This window comes from Lupinus angustifolius, chromosome LG04 (assembly GCF_001865875.1).
Source record: "Lupinus angustifolius cultivar Tanjil chromosome LG04, LupAngTanjil_v1.0, whole genome shotgun sequence".
In the NCBI taxonomy this organism is placed as follows: Eukaryota; Viridiplantae; Streptophyta; class Magnoliopsida; order Fabales; family Fabaceae; genus Lupinus; species Lupinus angustifolius.
The window spans coordinates 25,965,370-25,988,414 of record NC_032012.1 but is presented as its reverse complement, the minus strand read 5'-3'; the positions used below and the strand labels follow the sequence as shown (position 1 = coordinate 25,988,414).

General features: G+C 36.3%; 1 protein-coding gene across 2 annotated transcripts; it reads right to left on the bottom strand.

Annotated features, from left to right (window-relative positions):
* On the bottom strand, window positions 811–20,593 carry LOC109346659 (protein SPIRRIG-like). Of its 2 annotated transcripts, none has more exons than XM_019586348.1 (19): window positions 19,955–20,593; window positions 18,825–18,894; window positions 18,634–18,719; window positions 17,939–18,074; window positions 17,793–17,849; window positions 17,313–17,492; window positions 16,790–16,981; window positions 16,525–16,590; window positions 13,405–13,519; window positions 11,817–12,994; window positions 10,906–11,608; window positions 10,729–10,831; window positions 9,521–10,632; window positions 7,782–9,423; window positions 4,574–7,624; window positions 3,962–4,270; window positions 3,331–3,637; window positions 3,103–3,249; window positions 811–2,574 (listed from the first exon to the last, which is right to left on the bottom strand). In XM_019586348.1, the coding sequence occupies exons 1-19, from the start codon at window positions 20,128–20,130 to the stop codon at window positions 1,393–1,395; spliced, it is 10,812 nt and encodes a 3,603-aa protein (XP_019441893.1). In that variant the 5' UTR covers window positions 20,131–20,593; the 3' UTR covers window positions 811–1,392. The 2 variants fall into 2 exon arrangements, with proteins under 2 accessions (XP_019441893.1, XP_019441894.1); XM_019586349.1 differs by having other exon boundaries at window positions 10,906–11,605.

Sequence of the window (23,045 nt, the reverse complement as noted above, 5' to 3'; positions counted from 1 at the left end):
AATTATGCCAAATGTCAATAGAATTTTGGATATTGCAGATTTAGTGGAAATGGGAATGTGACTTAACATACTTACATCTCTGCATTTTTCTCTGCACTCCATGGACCACTAATAATATCTTGGAATTAATATTCAACAACATCATTAATATTCAACGCTCTAGCTAGGGGCTACAAATAATATTCAAACTATATTTGACATGAATCCAAGTCAACTATATATCGACCTGAATGGCAGCATGTATATAACATGGCCAGATTATTAACGTAGCATGTAATCATACTAGTCCAAGACACAATATCTTTGGATTCAAATGCATGTTTAGCTTAATCTACATTTGATAGCATTTTGTAGCAAAGTATAAGGTAGATAACTTATCAAAACGTAGCCATGAATTTCTTTAATGAAGGTTTTGGATTTCGACCCACTACAAGCCAGCAAAATGCTTCTAACCATCACGGGATCAACATTCATCCCTTATAACTGAACCTTCCGGAACAGATTTAAAGAAATCAAGTATTTTTCAGACATATTTCCAAAAGCATGACTCATTTTACTTGATCGAGTAACGTGTAATGTGGTTGGTTTGGGTAAGATAACAAGACACTATTAATAATATTTCTTCATTCCATAATTCACAATAGAATAAAAGCTCAAACAAGGAATGCCCAATGTAATGTTTGGTCCAAGGAGTGTAAGATATCTCACTCAAATCCAAACATTGAAGACAAAAAATGAAGGGAAAGGAATTTAACCCCATCGGTTTTCATCCTCTTGTCCAAGCAAATAACTAAATAGACTCGAACAAAATGTACAAATCAAATGAAATAGGCCTTCCAAATTCTCCCTTAAGGGGACCATTAAAAGAAATGCCCCAATGTAACTATGCAAAAATAATTTCCGAGAAAGGATAACACTCATAACTCATCCCAGAAGCAATCACAATCATATCTAAACAACAATGGGCCTATCAGTCAAATCAATTTCCATTTCACCGCACGCCTATTACTATACAACTTAATTACACACTACAAGCTGCTTCACATATTTACATCAAAGAAAAAAACACGGATCCCAGCATAATCAAAATATTCTTCGCTGGTCACCCAAAATACAAAACCACAGGAACATGTACTTTTTCTCCTTGCCCCCCCTAGTATCATCAAGCTTTCTTTATATATGCTTCACCCACCAGAAGTAACCACGGTACTACTCATGCATGTAGCCTCTTAACCCTCTGTTCCTGGGTGTGGTCACATCTTTTCTGTCAACCTTGATTGCCTTGTTTTGATCTAGGCCAGCATTCTTCTTTTGCATTTTTCACGAATTATGAACATGAATCTGGCTGGCCGAAAGCTGAAGTCTTCACAAATTAACCATCATCTATCAGTTTCACCCCTGATTCGATGAAACTCGCAGACTCTCATCAGGAAGTGTCCAGGAAAGTAAATTTCCACCCAAATCCCCACTCAATAACTGTTTCAGGTCAGTTGTGAGGTGGAGGGCAGTGACCGGATGCTTATGGAACTTAAGTACTTTGCGTAGGATCAACTTGTATTCTGGTTCTTTAGAACCAAGATTTGAACCTCCCAACCCACCAGAAGCTGAAGATTTGCTAAGGGAGCTATCTGGGTGAGAGAAATGAACCATTTGCCACACCTTAACAGATCCGCTCTGATGACCTGTCGCATACCATTTTGTGTCGAGCCAATCAGAAAAAATACTGCTTGACACTGAGAGAATAGAATCAGATGGCAGTTGTGAAGTTTTGATCATTGCCAGGCAATCCCCATTAATACTCCAAACAGCCAGAAGAATACCAGCTGCTGTAACAATCTCTCCGGTCAAGTCATTGACAAAAATTGCAGAAACTGGTGCTGGGAATTGTGGGAGCTGCCTCACAAATGCCATCGAGCTTAGATCCCATATAATAACTGTGCAATCATCCGATCCACTCACAATAAGCATGTAAGGCTGGCTAACCTGAAGGCATGTGATTCTGGCTGTATGCCCACAAAGTGCCTTCTCCAATTTCAAGCGCCGCAAGGCACGAGGTCCAAACTTACTAACTCTCCAAACATTAACTAGCCCATCATCAGCCCCACTAACCAGAACCCGACCATCATGACTGACACCAACACACTGAATTTGATTACTTCCATGTAAATTCTCGTGAGTTGAAAGAAGTCTATCCTGCTCATAACTAATAAATCTCAAGCTACGATCAGGAAAACTCCAAGCAACATATTTACTATATGTACTTGGTTTAAGCAAATTGTTAGATCCTGCTATGAGAATTTTATCATTGAAAGTAACAATTTGAGTAATAGGTGAAGAACTTTTGCGAATCTCATGTGGAACAAGATGGCTGGAATATTTAAGAGGGTGGGGAGGAAGCTTTCTGTCAGTTTGCCTTTTCACGTGGGGCTTGAGGAACAGTTGTTTTGGTGTCTGCCCAAAATGATTAATTTGTGCTAAAATGGATGCTTTCATTGCAGGATCTGAAACTGAATCTATGTCCACACTCCCCTCGTATGTATAATGATAGAACACATTCACTGATTCCTCAGCAGCCTGTCCACAGCACAGGAAAAAATAGATATTAGGAACACAACAGAAGAAATATAAAGGTAGGTAAAGTTAGCACATTAGTTGATAACGTACTTATTGACCTCACTACTGTCAATCTATGTTTAAACGCATATGATGAAGTTTCCACAAGTTTTGGGCAACAAATAATATAACACCGGCAGGTAACTGCTCACTACAAAACCACGGTGGCTAAAATCTTATCAATGTGAATGATTTCATGATTTTATATGCCAAAATACAGGCAACTAAAGATAATAAAGTTGCAAATTAAGACACAACAGAACAGATGCAATAAAAAGACTGAGAATTATAAAGAAGGTTGGGCAGTGATAGAAATAATTTTATTTTCCCCTACTCTAAAATAATCAACGCATGTGAGGGATTGTAAAGCAAAACCTTTAACAATAAGCATGAATTAGAGAACAAACATGATATTAAGATTCAGAAATTGCAAGAACAACCAGAACATATGAGAGGACAAGTATCTATACAGCAGACCAAGACACCCACCTTCCCCCTTTGCTTATGTCCAAAAATGAGGTCTATCCAGTGATGCAAATTTTCTGAGACATAATCAGATTCAAGAGCTTCCCTATGCTTGCTGATGAACTCCCTAGCACTACCTTTGGCCCATGTGGGTAGAATAACATCCCCAACCTGAAAGAAACGCCATAATAAAATTTAAGTCTGTGGCCTACACTTCGGCACTTGGAGAAAGTAAAATAACACTAGGATAACCTTCTCGCCAGACTGTTTCTCTCCCAAGTCAAGATTGAATTGATTATCCAAAAACTCAGGCATGTAGAAAAATTCCGGAATCAGTTCCTTCACATCAGATGTATTTCCCTTCCCAGCAGCACTTAACCAAGTATCCCTTATACTATTGAAAAGGCGATCAGCATGGTCAAATTGGCCACCTTGAAGCTTTTGATTCTCTACACTGAATGGTGGCAGGCGGAGAAGATAGAATAGGACAATTCCAGCACTAGAATAATGAGATCCATAATGAAACTTTGGGACCTCGGGGTCATCCCAGCTGTCATATCTAATAAATAATGATAGTGTTAATACTATATCTGAATGAGAAGGAAACTACCTTCTAAGTGTATAATTATTATAACATCTTACATTAGGGACGTTATAATTATTATAACATCTTAATGCAAGGATTAATCATGTACTATCTCATTAATGGATATTATAATTGTAGGATGAGACCCTGTTTTTTTAAATTCTGTTTCAGTGGATATACATGTTCCTGCATGCTTATTGCAACTCAGCAAAACATTTAGCAAATAATGGCAGGTAGAAATTACAAACAGCACAGCATATTTTTTGTTGAAATATGACGGCGTTCATAGAGACCAACCTTTTTCTAAATTCATCTTCGCCTTCAGGTGTCTGGCAGCCCATTGGTTTATCAAGCCTGCGAAACGTCTTTGGGTCAGACAAATCAAGATTCTCACTCTCATAATCTGCAAGGACCCATGGAAAGACTGGATATTGGGTAAGATCACTGTATCCACGACCCGCCAAGGTGTTAAGATGCATGAGATACTGAAAATTGCTTATTTCTCCATTTTGCCACCTTTTTGAAAAGGATTTCGCCATTATCTTGAAAAGACGGCTACCCTCATTGCTTTCTTGTTTCAATGATCCTGAAATAGTTGTGTCCAACCTGATACAATGCAGAAAATTAGGTTCAGTAACCCGAAAAAGAGAAGCGAAAATATAAAAACAGAAATCAAACGTATGGCATAACATAACATTAAAAGAACAGCTCATGATTGATTCCACATATTTCACTAACAAAAAAGCCTTGAGCTTTTTATGCTATAAAGCATCATCAGTATTGCAGCATATATGCTAAGTTCGCAAACCAGCAATCATGTCAAAAGCATTATGCTACTGCCTACTAGCAATGACAACAAATATGTAGAACCAAAATAAAACAATTAAAACCAATGGAAATTACTCTTACATGCTATTCCGAGGAAGATTTATGGACACTAGATTTTTAAAAACTTCTTCTCTCTCTTTTTTGTGGAAAACCAAAAGATCATTACATCCATCCATGCTAAATATTTCAACAGCAACAGGACGAAGTTGGTAATCACGCTTCAGAATCTCATGAACACTATCAAGCTTCCACATTCGCCAAGGATGATGTAAATTTCCACTGCTCTGCACTTTCTCCTTCCCCCATGCACCACCACTATAGGCCCATGCCCTTCCCCCAACCAATGACTTAGCTGTTGTGCTCCATGATAGAGTTGATTTGGATTGAAAATCTACACTGCCCATAACATCTTTCTTAACACCTAGCGCTTGATCAATAACTGAAAGTTCATCCACACATTCTTTCTCACAGAAGCAACCAGAGTCATCAATATAGAAGTTTTCAATCACGTACAAAGAGAATTCACCTATCAGGAATATACCATCATGTTTGTCAAGACCTACAACCCGCTCACAGTTATATTTATACCGTATTTTCTCAAATGGTTCCAGAAAAGGTCTAATCAAGTATTCACCATTGTCATGCATTTCTTTATCATATTTATCATCGGCAATCTTAAGATCATCAACTTTCATAGAAGATTGTCTTGGAGATCCCATATCAGATCTTCCTTGAGTGCTTTCTTCTATTGGGACTGATACTGCACTAGACTTGGCACCATGCTCAAGTGCAGAATGGAGGCTTGCTTCAATTATACTACTGGCCTTATCATCATTCCACTCGTTCTTGTTAGAAACTGCATCCTTTACACTATCCAAGTTATGAAAAAAAGAATCCTCAAACAGCTCACCATCAGGGCTACTCTGTTTATCACCATCGCTCAAAAGTTGAAAATAAGGTTTTGAATCCAATGCATCATGAGTGTTTTCAGTTTTTCCTTTAGACTCTGGTTCCTCTAATTCAAACTGTCCATCGAGAATATTTTGTATGGTGTCAATTTTCAGTTTGCAGCTCTCAAGTTTTTTCCGCATTCGATATGGACCTTCAATGGGACAGAGCTGCCATTCAGGCTCCTCTGTCAAAGAGGATTTACTGAGTGGGAATATGCCCCTTTCATGCACAAGTTGCTGGATATGGCATTGCCACTCACTCTCAGCATGAAGAATCCATCCGTACTTATCTTGCCTAACAACTCTCAACTCAGTGGACATTGCATCACGGACTAAATCCAGTGCATATCTTCTCTCATTTACCTGTTCCCAGTGCCTTAAATCCAGTTTTGCAGCTTCCCGAGATTTTCTTCCCATTTCCCTCTTACGACGGCCTTCCATGCCTTTGATTCTTACTCCAGGAAACTTTGCTGATCCCGCAATATACTGCACCCACATAATGCCAGCGCACTGTTCCAATACCTTATTCACAGTCGGTTCAGAATTCTGATACCACTCAAAAAACTCAGACAAACTTCTAGTCAATAATTTATCAAAACCACCATGAAGCACATCAAGTAGCTGCCCCTGATTAGGTTTGGATACAAGCAAGTCTTCCAATGCAGCCCTCCTATGTACCAGAAGATACTTGAACACATCAATTGCAATATGCTGTACATTTTGTCTTTTATCACGAAGAAGACAAGTCAGATTCATGCATAGACAGCAATTAAGATCTGTATCCGTATTGCTGGGACAAAATATAATTCTTTTATGAGCAACCAATAATTGCAGGAATGTGCATATGTCAATTCCTGAATCATCTGGGCAGGAAGTTGAGGGTAATCTCTTTTTAGATTCAACGAGCAAACCCAACGCTGAAAGAAGATCATCTTCCCCAATACTGGCTAAAAATGATGGGAGGAAACAATATAAAATCATTCTATTGGTGTTTTTAAGAATTGAATGAATATAAGCCTCAAGTTGCTTATTTCCTCTTGAAATTGATAAGAGTCTCTTTCCACCAGGAGCAGCTTCTTCAATTTTACCATCTTTGTTTGCCAATTGCAACATTGATAAGAAGAACTCAAGTGTTTTCAGTACCACTGAGGGCTGAGGAAAAGCACCCATGTATACACGATCCACTATCATCCAGCACAAAGCATCCAAATTTGAGGACCATCGAATCTTATCCAATTTTTTCTCATCTTCTTCATCATCACGTATCAGTCGTCTTTCAAGAAAGTTTATAAATCTACTAAGACACAGGCCCTGGAAAACTAACAAAGCTTCACCATCAACATATAGAGGAACACTTTCCAAGATATTCTCTATGACCTGTGATGCTTTCACCTGCTCGGTCACAAAATCAGAAAGGACTTCTGCAATGAAATCTAACACAGCAGTAGCTCCTGCAGAACATGGACCACCACCATATCCAGAATCGTCTATATCCAAAAGCAGCTTTGACGTTACAGAAAAGTAAGCATTTGTGGCAGATGGACCTTGAGAAGTAGACTTCAGGTCTGAAGATTGATCAAACTCCCCAATAGACATCGAAGAATCAAAAGAAGGAGTTGGTGTTAAGGGGGATTTTGCTTCGTTGTGATTTGCACTTCCCAGCCAAGATGTCAATGCAACGACTGGCGAAGAAGAAGGGGGGATGGGAATTCTAGAACTAGACTTTTCTGAAAAATCAGGAGAGTCCAGTACAGCAAAAGATGCAGAACTTTGGGAATCTGTAGGTGGGAGAACCTCAGAAGCGCCTTTGATTCCATGAAAACTGAACTCGACTGCACTGGAAGTGGCAGAGCCTTTATCAGCGTTATCAACATCAAAGCTCTGAACAGTTTGTAAATCTTCCTGGACATATTTATTTGATTCCAGCACAGATACAGGAACATTATTTGGTAATCTCTCACCAGCCATAGAGTTAACTGGTGCAGCCATATCATCAGAACTTGTACTTAGTTGTCCTTGAGGAAAACTTCCAACGCTAATAGAGGTTTTGACAGACTGATCCTGATAAAGAGGCAAGCTAGAAAATGTATTTTGGGAACTGCAAGTGTCATCACCATCATTCAAGGTTTTCTCTTCCACCACTGCTGAGAGATCCTTAGCCATTTTAACAGCATGTGCAGCCCTGTAAGCACAAACAGTTTAGTTCAACAAAAAGGATCTGTTTCAGTTGTACTATGATAAAGTGTGACAAAAAATGCACATAAGTAGTCTCTGGTTATAGATAAGGAAATCAAATTGAAGTAGTGCAAAAAGATAGTAAGAGACATCTCTAGACAAACCTCACACAAGAAAAATATAGTTCAATGCAGCTTTCAAGAAATTCTGCTCGTCGACAAACGGCAGTAAAAGTGGGACACATCTTAGCCAGATCAACCATAAATCTAAGAACTGAAGTTGCAGCAGCAGGGGCTGATGCCTCTCCACCCATAAGGCGAGCAGCATATGTCTTGTGCATCAGAGCTTCCCCCTGAAGATCACCAGCCAAGTCCGAATTTCCTTCAACAAGCTCAGCCACAAGGCTAGCACCAACCCGAGAAAGATTACCAGTTTGGTGGGCAAGCATTGATTGCATGCTGACTCTATCGAAAGTAGTTCTTGCCATAGCAATAACAGATTCCAACAATTCTACGAACCTTAGTTCAGTATAACTTCCATCACCTGGCATAAGGGCATGAAAGTCCAACATGCGGACCTCTGGTAACCTAGGATAAACTGGCTTGCCAAATATCAAACAGAACAAAATATAATAAATGTCTGGGGAATCATACAAACTTGGGAGCACACGAACTAAACCTTGATAACCTCCACTGGTGCGAAATTTAAGTGCAAATGTTGGAGAGGAAGTAATACACACACCAAGTAGAGTCATGATCCATCTCATACTGGTGGGATGAACTGCTTCATCAAGAAAATAAGTAATTAACTTAGACGAAACAACTTTATGCCACTGCTCAAGCAACTCTTCTGATTTTATAGTGACTTGTAGATCGATAAGCATCTCTAGTAACATATTTCTAACAATTACATGTTTCCCCATTGACTCTCTCATAATTGGACGCTGTGGGGCCAACCCTGGTGGATCAAAAGTCATAATCACAAATCTAACAACATTTTCAAGCTCAGAAGATAGAAACCCATCTTCCAAAATGACCCCAAGCAATACAACCAATTTTTCAAGGACAGGAACTTCAACATCACCCCGTTGCAAAGTCACTAGTAAATGTTGAACAAGGTTAATTCTCCGCAAAACTGTGAGATTATGATTTCTGTACCAATGCATGGACACTAAATTCTCAAGAAACCCAAGTAATGAAATTTGGATTGAAACTGGAGCTGTTACCCACAGTGTCCAATCCAACAAGACATGTTCAACCATGTCTGCATTTGACAATACAACGCAGTTTGAAGTTTCAGCAGCAATATCAGTATTTTCCAGCTCTGAAATGTGACTAAATGAATCCTTTTGGACAGAAAAATCATCCATGTCTCCATGAGATCCAACAGAAGAATTATCATCATGAAACTTTGACAAATACTGATCCTCAAGGCTGGTTTCCTGCAGGGATGCGGCAGGAGACAAAGTAGTTTCCAACTTTTTTGGTTCAGAAAATGAAGCTTCACAAGCAGCAATCTGGAAGAAGATCTCAAGAGACTGCATGTCAAATAATGACATTCTGCGACGCAGAAAAAGAGCAAGCAGATGGTAGCCCCTATATGTTTGCATGTCCTTAAGATTCTGAGGATTTTGATGAAGCACACAGGCAAGAAGTGTAAGTGCCATATGCAGCATATCCCTAGTTTCTACAGCTTCAACAAGTGCAAGGACAAGTTCCATCCCGCCAATAGTACGGATAGTCTCTCCAATCACACCTTGCTTACAGATATAAATATCTCCCCAGAGACGTCCAAAACGGGGAATACCTGCAGCACACAAAATAAGAATAAATCAGAAATTTAAGAAACAACTCGAACAGGAGAAAGAAACAAACACCGTCACTTTATAAACTTCATTACACACCTCCAATAGGAGAAGCAGCAGCTGACATGGGATCAACCAGATTGAGCATTGAAAAACTACTAGATGATGGAACGAATTCTGTAGAAGTTCCATCAAAAGCAAAAATAAGTTTCTTTCCTGATAATTGCAAAGAAAGGTTTCCCAGTCTCTCCAAATCCCAGACAATTCCACTCCCATCTGCCTTTAGGTCTCCCTGCTTGCTGCTAGAATCTAGTCTCTGCCCACTAGCAGCCAAAGTCAAATCAGCATCTAAAGAATCTAATATAGCCATACTACCACCTCCACAGGCCTGGTTAGGTACAAATCTCAGAAGATCTGTGTCCTGGAGGAGCCCTCTGTACCCTCTACCAAGTATGTACATAAAACATATACATCCCGGTGTAAGCACTTCCTCAAAAAGATAGCAAGAGCGAAGTTTCCACGTCAAGTCACTAACTCTAGCATTTCCAACTGATGTCCCAATAGTGACCTGCAATGGTCTACCTACTGGGGATGGTGAATATCCTAATTTCCCAGTATGTCTTAGCTTTCCATTCAAATAAACATATGCAACACTAGCTTGAAACAGCCCAGCAAGAGCATTTGGTTTACTGTGAATGACAGCAAGGTGATGCCACCTCCCTTCTTCAAGCTCTAAACCAGGAAATGATAAGAAGGAAGAGTTACTGGTTGCAAGAGTCAGAACACCATCCTCCTGGAGATAAAGTTCAGCATAGGTCGCATTATCATCATTAGTAGCACCAACTGAAAAAATTCTTAAGATATGCTGCTCGTGCAGTCCATTTGTGCCAGACCGCTTCTTGGATGGTATAAATTTTGAAGGGTCGGTCTCTTTTGAATGTGATTTCAAAAATTTTCGAAACTGAAACCAACAAACAAATGAATAACCAGCAGCTGGGGGCCATGATCTTTCACCCAAGGAAACCTGAATGGCAGCATGCCCAATCTTGCTCATATCCATCTCCACAAACGGTGCAAGAGAGATGTTTTCTGAGGCCATATCTTCCGTAAGAATTAATTTTTCCATCAGCTCAACAATTATACGTCCTGAATTTTTCAGTCTCATTTGCAGAACATATCTGATGAGCATACGAAGTTCAGATGCAGATAGCCTAACCAAGAGAAAATTTGTCATTCAAATATAAATAGAGGAGCTGATTAAATGGTTGCAATTAATTTTAGTAAAAGCCATAAAAATATAATCCTACCTGTAAGAACCAAGGGCTTCCACAATCTTTAACGCATGAGAAAGCAGTGGAGACGAACTCATAAGAAAAGGGTGGATTGTCTCTAGCAAAAGTTCAACACAACCTATAGACACAAGGAAAAGAGTACATGAGTGTTCAAGAACAATTGCAAATAAAAGCAAACAATTTACGACAAACCTATAGAAGTGAGGTTTTCCTGATTGAAGGGACCAGCACGAGCCAGCTTGTCAATTAAGTCTAGAAGTTTTAGCTGCACCATAGGAGTAAACAGCAATAATGCACGAATCAAAACTCTAATGGCACCAGCATTGTAGACTCGCTCTTTATCAGGATTAATTGGACCTGATGGAGTCAAAAGAAGATTATGGGATGACTCATTCTCAATTGCATCTGATTGTGTCAAACCCTCTGATGCTAAGAAAGGTGGAATCACTATTTCAAGGGCAAGTTCCAACATCAACTGGATAACTTGTTTTTCATGCTCTACACAAAGTAAGCCAGACTCACATAGAAGATCAAAGAAAGTCTGTGAAGATATTATTGCATGCAACTTCATTCTATTTACAGCATTGTCGAACACCCCAACAGTTACAACACGCAACAAATATGTAAACACCTTAACGTATAAGTTCAATGAAGATTGGTCGAAGTCCCCACCATCATTTTGGAACCCATGGAGTGTAGTAAGCAAAAGAGAAAAACCAGTAGCTTCACCAAAAACCTTCTGCGCAGAGTTGTTCGCTCCCAAAATCCGCCACAGTGCTCCCATTGTGTCACATTTTGCATCAATGGAAAGACGGTAGTGGGATCCTAAAGCACTGCTCACCATTCCACTTTTCAAAATTTCAACCAACACACCTAATTCTTCAGGATGAGCCTGCTAAAATTTATAATCAGATACCTAATTGATTTCAACTTAGCAATAAAAAACATGTAATCTTATAGGCGGGATTCACCCCAAGACATATTTAGGGCATTCAAGAACTATCCTTTTCTTATTATACATGCATATTATAACTTACAAGCTAATTAATGCACAAACCCACTCAAATTTTAATAACATAAAAACAGAGAGAATATGAACAAACCTGTGAAGCATCTTCAATTATAAGACAGCACAATATCCTGAGGACCCCTTGACGATGTACATCAGACACCAGAAAAGGCAATACAGCAGTCACACCATTAGCTGAGCGGAATGAAGCTTGATTACCCTCGGCTTTTTTCAATAAAGATAGCATACAGTCCCAAGCCACAGAAATTGTAGCTTCAACTTCAAAAATAGGGAACTTCCCAGAACCAGATTCCATAAACTTCGGTGAAGTAATAATAACATCCTTGCCCAGATGTTTCTTGAAATTGCTAGAGCTATCTTTCCTCTCTAGCTGGTTGGAATTAACATTCGGTTGATCAGGAGCCAAAATCCTGTGTTGCCTCAGATCATCTAACATAACTTCCAAAACACCAACTTCACGCAGAACTTTCTTATACTGTTGGTCAAAGGACAAGAGTTTTACAAAGAAAGAAAGTATTGTCTGCTTCAACCCTGATGTTATTGGTTGCTGCAGTAAGCAGCAAAGTGAAAGTAACTCTTGCTCAGGAACACAATTTACAACAGTCACAGCATATTCAAGGATTTTCAAGATTATCTCTTGCAAAGGAGCAGGAAAACCACCCATATTTAGGATTAAAAGTGGAACAGTTCGTAATTGCTGACACAGCTTATAGTTCTCTAGGTGGCCAGAAAATATTTTAAAGAGTCTATTCAATACTTCAGCCTGCAGCTCCTGGCTATTAGCTTTGAGAAGAATATCTTGTAACATCTGGACTGCTTCGAGGTCCTTAATTTTATCATTGTCAGTTGCCCATAATTCATCACCAATCCAATCAGAAGATGATGTACGACTTCTGCTTCTGCTATGACCATGACCACCACTCTTGTTTTGAGAAGATTTGGAACCCTTACCTCCATATGCATGAAGAGGCTCATTAGGTCCAGTTTGAGCTAGACTAACAAGAACATCAAGCATCCTAGATAGTGTAGGTGAAAGATATTGAATGGAGGACTTCTCTTGTTTGTTGGAATTTTGTTCTTTGCTATTTTGGGACCTATCTGAAGCAGTATCTTGGTCATCAGACAAATTGGAACAAATAGACTGAAAGCCCTGACTTTTTGTCATGTTGGACAGAGTTAGTGCAAATTGAACAAGGAATTGATAACCATGGGCATTATGTATATCCTCTCGCAGTCTGACACTACCAGCCTCTGCAAAATCAATATAAAAAATCAGAAATACTAAACCAGGAGAAAGGAGGTAAAAAACTTTTCATAAATAACTAGCAGCACCCATGGCAAAAAAAAAAATTATTCAACCAACTTTCATGCAATGATAACAACTACATTTATAGGAACTCATTCATTCCTCTTCTGATTTATATCATTTATTAACTATTAGAGAAGTAAATTATTTTACTGCAAAATAGTTATTTACATGTAGATAGAGGTAGTCAGATGTGTCAGCTATGCTAAACACATGTACTGTATATACTCAACCCCCTTTGTCATCAAATAATGAAATCATAATATCAAATACAGAAAACAGTTTCAGTTTCTCCCTGAGCTTCTCTCTTCACATTCTCTGTTCACATTAACAGAAGAACTAAGTAAAAAATTACCAGGTTTATAGGACAATTCCACACATTTAAGTAACAAGTCAACAATCCCTACGGTATACGCAGAATCTCCACAATCAGGATCAAAATCTTTCACCGCCATTAAAAGAACTTTTATCTGCATGGAGGGAAGAAATTCAGAGAAGATTAATTTAAAAACCGTATAACGACTACAATGAAGAATATGAAAAAATATTGCTGCAATATCAGATTAATTTCAAAACCATAAAATGAATACAACGAATAGTGTGAATTATTATTGGTGCAATATCCTGTGAAAGGCACTGCTTCAAGGCTATTACACTAAATTTCATGTTGATAATAATGAATACAATTAAAAAAATGAATCACTATTGGTTCACTATCATATTAATTTAAAAATCATAAAATGAATACAGTGAACAATTTGACTCATTATTGGTGCAATATCCTGCAAAAGGCACTGCTTGGAAGATGATTACACTAATTTCATGTTGATAATGAAGACCTGACAGCAAGAACCAACATAACCAGCAGATAAGAGACACTTCTAAGCATTAAGACACGATTGTCTAATAAAATGATCTATTTTATTAAGATGTGGAAAGACTTCAGTGCATCTGTAGAGTAGTAGAGTGGTTTTAAACAGTTTCCCAAATTAAATGGCAACTTCAAGAACGGTCTTTGGTTAAGCAGAAGAAATTTCCAGTCCTGATGTTTTATGACTGAGTATGAAGTGAAAACTATATGTTAAGCAGTTAGTCTTGGTTGCAGAAGAGATGTTTGTAAAAGTTCTATTGTGGTCAGTTCAATATTTCATGCATAATACAGAACTAATTTTAAGTAAATGGTCCTATTGCCTTGTCTTTGAGGGATATCCAAACTGATCAAGAAAAAACCAAATGAAGCATTAGAGAACAATATGGACAGTTCCTTTAATTTTTAACACAGCTACTTTGGATTTGTTTGTAGTTTCGTCCTTAATAAGAGCGCCTAGGGTGACCTTGTGGATACGTTTGCATTGAGTAACAGATCTGTGTTTCTATTACAAAACCTAAAACACTTTTTACGAAACATAATTGCCCAGCAAGGTAATTTAAGTTCTTATTTGTAGTACAAAATCTGATAGCTATACACACTAATTTTATCTTAATTCGACATAAGGGGATCCATTGGTCACCAATCACCATGTTCATATCCTACAACTACACCAACCCACCCCTGGAGCCAAAACCTGAAAGCAAGAAAATAAGTTTCTATTATAGGAGAGTTAGAACAATAGTTTCCGTATTAAACAAGCCTGTGATGTTGTTGAGCACTGGCATGTGTGACTTTAAGTGATGAAGTTCAACAAAGACTACATGACAATAATACATACTGAAGCACTGATACGTCAATATATGGCTACACTTCGATTCATCTTTGGTACGTATTCAAAGAGTATCTGAGGAAATAAAATTAATTTTTTTACCTAGACACTATGTGATTCCAGATGATACGCGAAAGTGGCATGCCGATTCATTTGTTATAAAAGACAAGGACACTTCAGAATTTGGTATGCCCCAAAAATCACGCAAAAATAAAAGATTATAAGGCATGGGTTCGTCAATTTCTTCATATACTGACTTTTCTTTCTCTCTTGAGTGTTGAGAGACTCTTCAATTCAGGCATCGAAGTTCTTGCTTCATCCTTCAACTCGTCGACCAGAAATAGCCACAGCTTGCAGCTATGTCGTTTTGCTTCTGCTACGCTTGCGGAAACTTTTCCTTGTCATTTCTGGTTCTGTAATTTCTTCTCTTCATTGTTGAGTTTGGCTGTCTCTTTGCCATTTCTCATTCTGTAATTGCTTATCTCTATGCCGTCTATGCTTGTTTATTTTTTGGCTTTCCATGTATTGGTGTCTTATTCAATTATTATTATTATTATTATTGTTATTATTATTATTATTATTAGTTTACTTTATTAATTTACTTCTGCACCTTCACATGAATTGCGAACCTCAACCCCATGTGACCTGCTTTATATGTATCAGTATTATTACTGGTATATATTACTTCTTGTGCTCAAAATGGAGCCATAATCGAACCCGATACGCGGCAGGTGAGAGTTCGTGTTGAGTATGTCTGCACACATACCTGGTTTGAACCCACCACCCGAAATAACAAAAATATTGGTGCGAGGTTTGAATTTGGGTTTGTTGTGGTACTGAACGGCTAAAAACGACAAATCGCACACAGACACCAAATCACAATTCCCTAATTCGCGACATGAGGACGAATCGCACACTAAATTAGGATTCCCTTTGAGAACAAATAACAATCACGAAGACGAATGTGCCATGAGTCAATACAGATTCAGCCCCCAATGATGCAAATTGTAACCCACATCATTTTTGTTCAATTATCCGTTTCTGAATCATCAGAGTCGCATGGAATTGTTGTTGTGGTTTTTGGATCGAATCTAGAACGGCAGGTCATGCATCAAATTGGGTTGGGTTGCATGCTACCCAGATTCATACAACCCGAAAACACTTCTTTTCTTGTTTAATTCTTTATTTTAAATGATTCAGACTGGACCTATTTTGCTAGTATAAAACCCAGACCTAATTTCAAGACATTCTCTTGTTGGAAAAACATTAAAACACACTACCGTTTACCAATCATGTATTTTTACCCCAATCCAAATTTATTTCCTACTTTTTTATGCTACTTTTTCCTCTATATTCCATTTTTGTTTCCTTTCCTTCGTTTTATTATGTAATTATACTCTACTTTTGAAGGAAATAAAATACCCCATAATCGATAATGTACCACGTACCCGTGTTGGTGTATTACAGCTTCCGATAGATGATCTGTTTATATATTACTAGAATATATTTCACATGTGATTTGCTTTTTATATTGCTTGTTTGTATAGCTGTGCTAAATTATATTTTATGATTTTTATACACATCCTCAAACGTATCATTTCCTATATTTTCAAGAATTTTTTTATCACCATATCAGATACATTTTCGTATCTGATACTCGTATAGGTACTAGTATTTCATAGAAAATACACATATAATAAGTATTAGATTAGTATTTGAGACCAGCTATTTGATGTACCCAAAAAAGAATTCAGAATTTGAAGTTAATGACATACCAGATGATGCTTACGGATATATTTGGCTGTGCTTCCATTGTCATTGACCAAAAGGAGAACAAGTATCTAGAAATAAATAAACAGCAACAGCATAAATATTCAAATATCAGAAGCACGAGATCAGCATATCTAGAGTTAAATAAGTAACAGCAACATAGATATTAAACTATCTGAAGCACAAGATCAGCTCAAACGACTCATCATAAGCAAAATTTACAACATTTTCCATCACTCTTTTAATTGTAGACAATGTACTACACTTTACCTGCATAGCATGCCTATGAAGTTGTATACTGTGCAACGGAACAAGTCCATCCTTATAACGAGAGAAAACAATCAAAGAACCCTTGGCAACCATTTGAAAAAGCAACTGAAGTGAATCATCCTCTGCTAAACTTTGTGCTGCTGATGCATGGCTTGCTAGTGCTTTCATGATATGCACAACACTTCCCTCTACCTGCACAAGAAAAATAACAAAATATAAATTAACAAAGTGCACAAATTTGACCTTGGATGATCCCAATCATTTACTTGTAATCAAGTCATATTTTTTGTGTTCTATGCTTTATTGAAAGGGTTTGGACAAAGGAAACATAGAGTTTATGTGACAATTCACAATAGTATTTAGAATTAAAATCTGTTGAATAGATTTTAGTACATTCAAATTGTAAAAGTCTGCCCAGGCCAAAGATACAGACTTAAAGAATTCTTCGAAAAAAACTGAGTCATCCAATCTCATGTTGCAACATGTAAACAGACACGCAAGACATAAATCAAAAGAAAGGAACCTCAAGCTGGCGGTCTTGCTCAACATCACCATTGTAATGTTTTTGCAACACAGACTGTTCTTCAAGATCAACAGCAGCATTTGGCCGTTGGATGGTTACATCGGGGTCTAGAAGGACATTGAGAACATGAATGAGACAGCAAAATATCCCAGAGTCAAGTAGAGATTGCTTGTCAATAGGCTGCAAAAATATATATAAATTACTGCTTAATGCTCATGAGGAAACTTAAGTAATTACATACAAATCAAACACAGTGTGTTTCTAAATAACCAAAGAAGTTACCACAATAAAAACAAACTCAAATCCATCACTTATAAACACCAATGAGTAAAAGTATGACACGCCAAGATTGCAAATATTAATTGAACAGATTTAATTCAAAACAAAAAGTGAATGTCAATTGCATGTTTTCTGTCAAGTGACATCTGCACCATGGCCACTAATGTAGAGACCTGGCACAAAAACTTATAAGAAGCATACCCCAGAAACAAGAATTTCCACTGAAGCTAATAAATTTGCTCCCGGACTTATCCCATCCTGCACAAAAGGGTGTCTCCTTAAATTACAAAATGTAACAGAAAATAAGCAAAATCAGCCATACCAAGAGAGAAATGTAAAAGCCAAACCTTTGTGACTTCAGAGAAAAACTTTAAGACTTGAGCAACATCCAGAGATCTTGTTTTGCTGCTTATTTTTAACTTGTCTATATCTGTCACAAATGCTCTTCCCACAACAAAAGAGAATATGTGTGTTTCAACTAACCTGTTCACCATCAACATTATAAGAAATCAGTTAAATTCCTTAGGAAGATGAATAACAACATATTTCATAATTCAGTATCTTTTAAGTGCAGCAAATATCTTTAAGCAGGAAAGTTCCAGTCAATATTTTTCATTATCCAGAAAGATAATGGGAAGACCTGAACCTCTCAAGATTATTTATGATAAAGGAGTCTCTAAATCTACAACTTGGCATATTATTTTAGTTACAACAATATTAAATATAAGCATTTTCTTCACCAATGCTTATTTATATCTAAGCACTGGAACAGAACAGTTAGACATGTAAGTAGCACCAAAATATGTGTATATACTACAATAAAAGTACGAATTTTGAATGATAGACCAGTAAAGCACATGCATACAAAAATATGTTGCAGCTTCCAACTGAAGATTCAAGTATATTAGGGTTATCATTCTACAAAACCAACCATTCCATTACTTCGTGAAAAAACAGTTCCTCTTACTGCCTGATCACAACAATGCCCTTGCATATATATTATGGCAAGTAGCAATGAAGCTAAGAGGAAATTTTTCCTTACATGGTAACTAATTGAGCTACATTAGCTTGCTGCTTTACTAATCTACAAAAGGCATCTATACTCAAATTCAATGCCGCTTCCTTTTCCTGCATAGGCATTAGAAAGCATTAGCAACTCCTGATTTACCTTAATCAGCCATACTAGGTCAAATATGTATGAGACCATCAAACTAATGAATGGCAGGAAAAAACCTTCTCAGAGCTGGATGAGCGAAACTCTTCCCAAAATCTCTTGAAGTCCAATTCCAGTTCATGTCTGTCCCTGATTTGAAGAATTGAAGCTAAAAAGGTCATAATCACATTTAATATCATAACCAAAGCATGTCATAATAAAAACAATCCTAGAGAATTAGTTCTTACTTCTTACCAATCATGAAACAGCAGTTATAAAAATATGAATACATTTTCATAAAAATTAGACCAAACAATAAACAAAGGCAAGAAATGGTCTAAAATCTTTAATGCTACTATTTGGCAATAAAATTATGCATCAGCTTACGTGTCCAATTGTCCACTGAAGAGTGGACATGTGAAATTAAGAACTCGTGCATTTTCATTAATTCCAACCATTTTCAAGTCAATAATCAATAAATATGTCCGTTTCATAGCCGACAAAAACTAAACAAGCAAATAAGCCAAAACTTGCTAACAACTTGGAACTCAACTCCCTATTTGAGCTACCCATGATGCAGAGATGGCCTATCACACAGCTAACCTTCCATAACGGAAAATAACCACTCTGTTTGAACCATGCATTCACGGTACAAAACTGGAATGTTACCGGTATTAATGAAGTTAGTTCTATAACTCCCTCGCGAGATAATAATTCAATCAACAGCCGACACAAGTTGAAACTATTAGTTCAGAAATGCTGGCAATCTCATCCGCAACTAAAATTCTAAAACTGACACATGGGATAACTACCCCCACTAAGAACCAAGGAGACTCAGCCTTTCTACCCAGCGTTTACCAATTTCATAAGCTAAAGTGCTAAAGTGAGCTTAGAAAAATCCTTACAGCTTAACACATTAACACGTTAGATAAATATCAGCTCAAAAAAAAGAAACAAATATCAGCAAACATACACTACTAAAGGATCTAATAGTTGTAATCTGTGTCACCTTATTCAAAATGTAAACCCTTCCGATCACACCAAGTATAACTAACTTATCGTTTTTTTTTTCATTTTTCTGACAAGCAAAAAATGAAGCAAATGCAACACTCAAACTCAAATCATCTCACTCAATCAACAATAACTACAATTTTCATAGCATGAACTAAGCATTGTATAAAACAAAAATCATAAATATGCATTACCGTACCTGGTAAGAGACGAAGAAGAAGATTGCGAAGGTGAAAAGGCATTGTTATCGCGAGAAGAAGGAGGAGGAGTAGGAGAAGGAGAAGGCGATTGAGTAAGGCCAACCTTCTCTTTGAAATCCTTAAGCAATGTAACCCATTTCATTGTTTTCCCCTCCTTCGATCTTCTCTGAAACATAATATGAACAAAAACACTCTCATACACTAATCATCATCACCACCGTTCATCAGATCCGATCAAAATGCCGATCAAAGTCCTCCGCCACCAAGATCTACCAGATCGATTCTCGATTTCTTCAGTTTCTTCTCTCCCTTCGTTATTTTTTTGTTTTGTTTGAAATAATAATTAGTTGAATGAAGAATCTAGAATTTGGTATGAAAATGTTGATGGTGGTTTCGTAGCCCTAGAAAGCGGGGAGAAGCTAACGAAACTAAAGAATAACGAAACGGCGAGTGGTGTTTAGAGAAAAATGGCAGATTAGGTTCAAACTGAAATTAAAAAAAAATGAAATAATAAAATAATGGGAAATAAAAATAATTGTAAAATCGTTTTTTATTTCCTGTTTGGGATTGTTACTCGCGCCTTGTTCAATTGGCTCAACAAAAACAAACACACTTGCACCGTTGCACGTTCTCTCTCTCTCTCTCTCTCTCTCTCTCTCTCTCTCTTTCTCTCTCTGTTTCTCTCTCATTAACTAAGGGGTTAGGTTGGGTTGTTATTTGTTAATGTTATATATGAATATGTGTATAATAAATAATATGTGTGTTTGTTTGATTGAAGATTTTGAGTTTTGAGTTTTGAATTGATTCTGGAACACGTCAGCGTGGGGTCCAGGAATGGGAATGCAGAGTACGTGAAAGCCTCTTCTCTCCCACTCACTCCTCTGCATAAATGGGTTCTTACTTCTTCCTCTTCAATTCAATCCCCTTTCACAACCTCTATCACCCATACAAATTTTTATTTTTTCTTCATCTTCAATTTCGATATGTATCAACATCAAACCTTCAACTTAATCATCTATCATTTTAATATTAGCTAATTTTGTCTCTGTATTATTTTTATTTGGAAAGTCATCATTAAATATAAACCTTACATAATACAGTCTATAAATTTATACATTATTATTAACTTTCGGAAAAGTAATACAATTAAATGGTAAGTGATATATTGATTATGTATAAATTTTTTTATATTGTCATCTAAATTGAACAGTAGAAATAAGATAAATGAATTGACATTTTTTATAATATAATATATATGCATCATTAATGTAAAAATTATCATCTATTATTCATTTGTATTACTTTTTTGAACAGTAAGTGATAATTAAAGTATGAACAATAAATAATATATTAATAGTTTATAAAAATTTTACGTGCATGAGTTTTTTTTTTTTTTTTTAACAAAATTGAAACCTAAAGAAAATATAAAGTAAGGAAAAGTATTTTAACTTATAATATGTTCATCATTGTATTTTATTTGTTATGAACGGAACTGGTAGGATTAATATATAGTATAGAGGCATTCCATGGTGATTTATGACATTACAATATTGGTATTCCTTAATGACAAAGTCATATATGACGGAGCTTAAGTTCCTTTGCGTAGGAGGAAAGACATGCCAATTTACATTTAATGAGGACTTGTTGCAAAAATTACGCTTTACTTTTTTTGTGTTTTATTTTCTTTACACCTCTGCCAAATCCAACAACCCTTATTAATATATATTTCTGCTTAACAAAAAGTTACAGAATGTTTGTTATGTTTTCCTTTTTATATTTTTAATTAATAAATTCAGAATCTATCTTCTATATCAAACTAAAACTAAATGTACCAAACATGTATTGGTTCAAGTAATACATATTTGATTCTCCTTAAGTAAGATATCGAGTTTGAGTCTTGTGAATGAAAAAATGTTCGTTGAAATAGTTAATCTCACATACCTATAAATAATTAAAAATGAATGGTGAACAATGAACTAACAGTGTAAAATAAGTTTTCTGAAATACATGTTTCACTGTTATCCCTTCTCTCAATTCACAACAGAAATTCCATTGTAGAGTAATATATAACAATTTTATAGAAAATTTGACATATAAAATATTTAGGTAGTGTTTGGCACACTGACAAATTAAAATATAACATATTAGAAAATGGAATATAACATACATGTCATGCATGCAGTGTTTGTTAAGTATTAAAACCAAATAAAGGACATACATGAAGCCATGTTCAACATTTGACGCGGTAGCCATATAAAATATGATACTGTCATCAATTGTCTTTGTAATAATCATGACTTATTAATGTCTGAATAGCCACTTTAAAAAACTAATTTAAATGGTTGCATTTATCTGTTCTTCAACATCATTTTCCAATTAATAATTAAAAAAATAGAATTTCACAACAATATAGGTTTGGGATACACATGTTATATACAAATATAATCAATTAACAAATTTTAAAAAGAGTTTAAAATCTTAGTGTAAAATATTTTACATTATTAATACATTATTCACTATTTATCTATATTACTTATATTTGAAAATAAATGATAGTTAATATATGAATGATGAATAATTTGTTGACAATGTAAAAAAACATACCCCGTCAATATATATTAAGGGAGAAATATAGGTTGTGAGAAGGAAACTATGTAGTCACATTTATGACAGTCATAGAAAGAGGAGAATATATTAAAGGAGACTTGATTTAAAATTTGGTTGATATGCATTATTAGATATATAAATTGCACAACTTAAATTTAATATCAACAAATCGCAATCTAAATATAGAATTAAATCTTGGGCGTTCAATTTTTATCCAATAGTAGAATTTACCCAAAGTCAATGACTTGCTCACTTAAAAGTCAAGAGAGGTGATTAAGAGTTAGAAAGCGTGTCAAGTGTATTTTTGCTAATACAAACTACATATTAAATTGGTCATGATACATTATTTTTAGTTAACCAAAATATTTTGCTCTTTTACCTAATCTTTGTTAAGTTTACTTATAAAATGGATCAAATATGAATTTTTTTTTGTATAAGTAAGAGTATTTCTCTCACACAATGGATAATGAAGTAATCTCATTT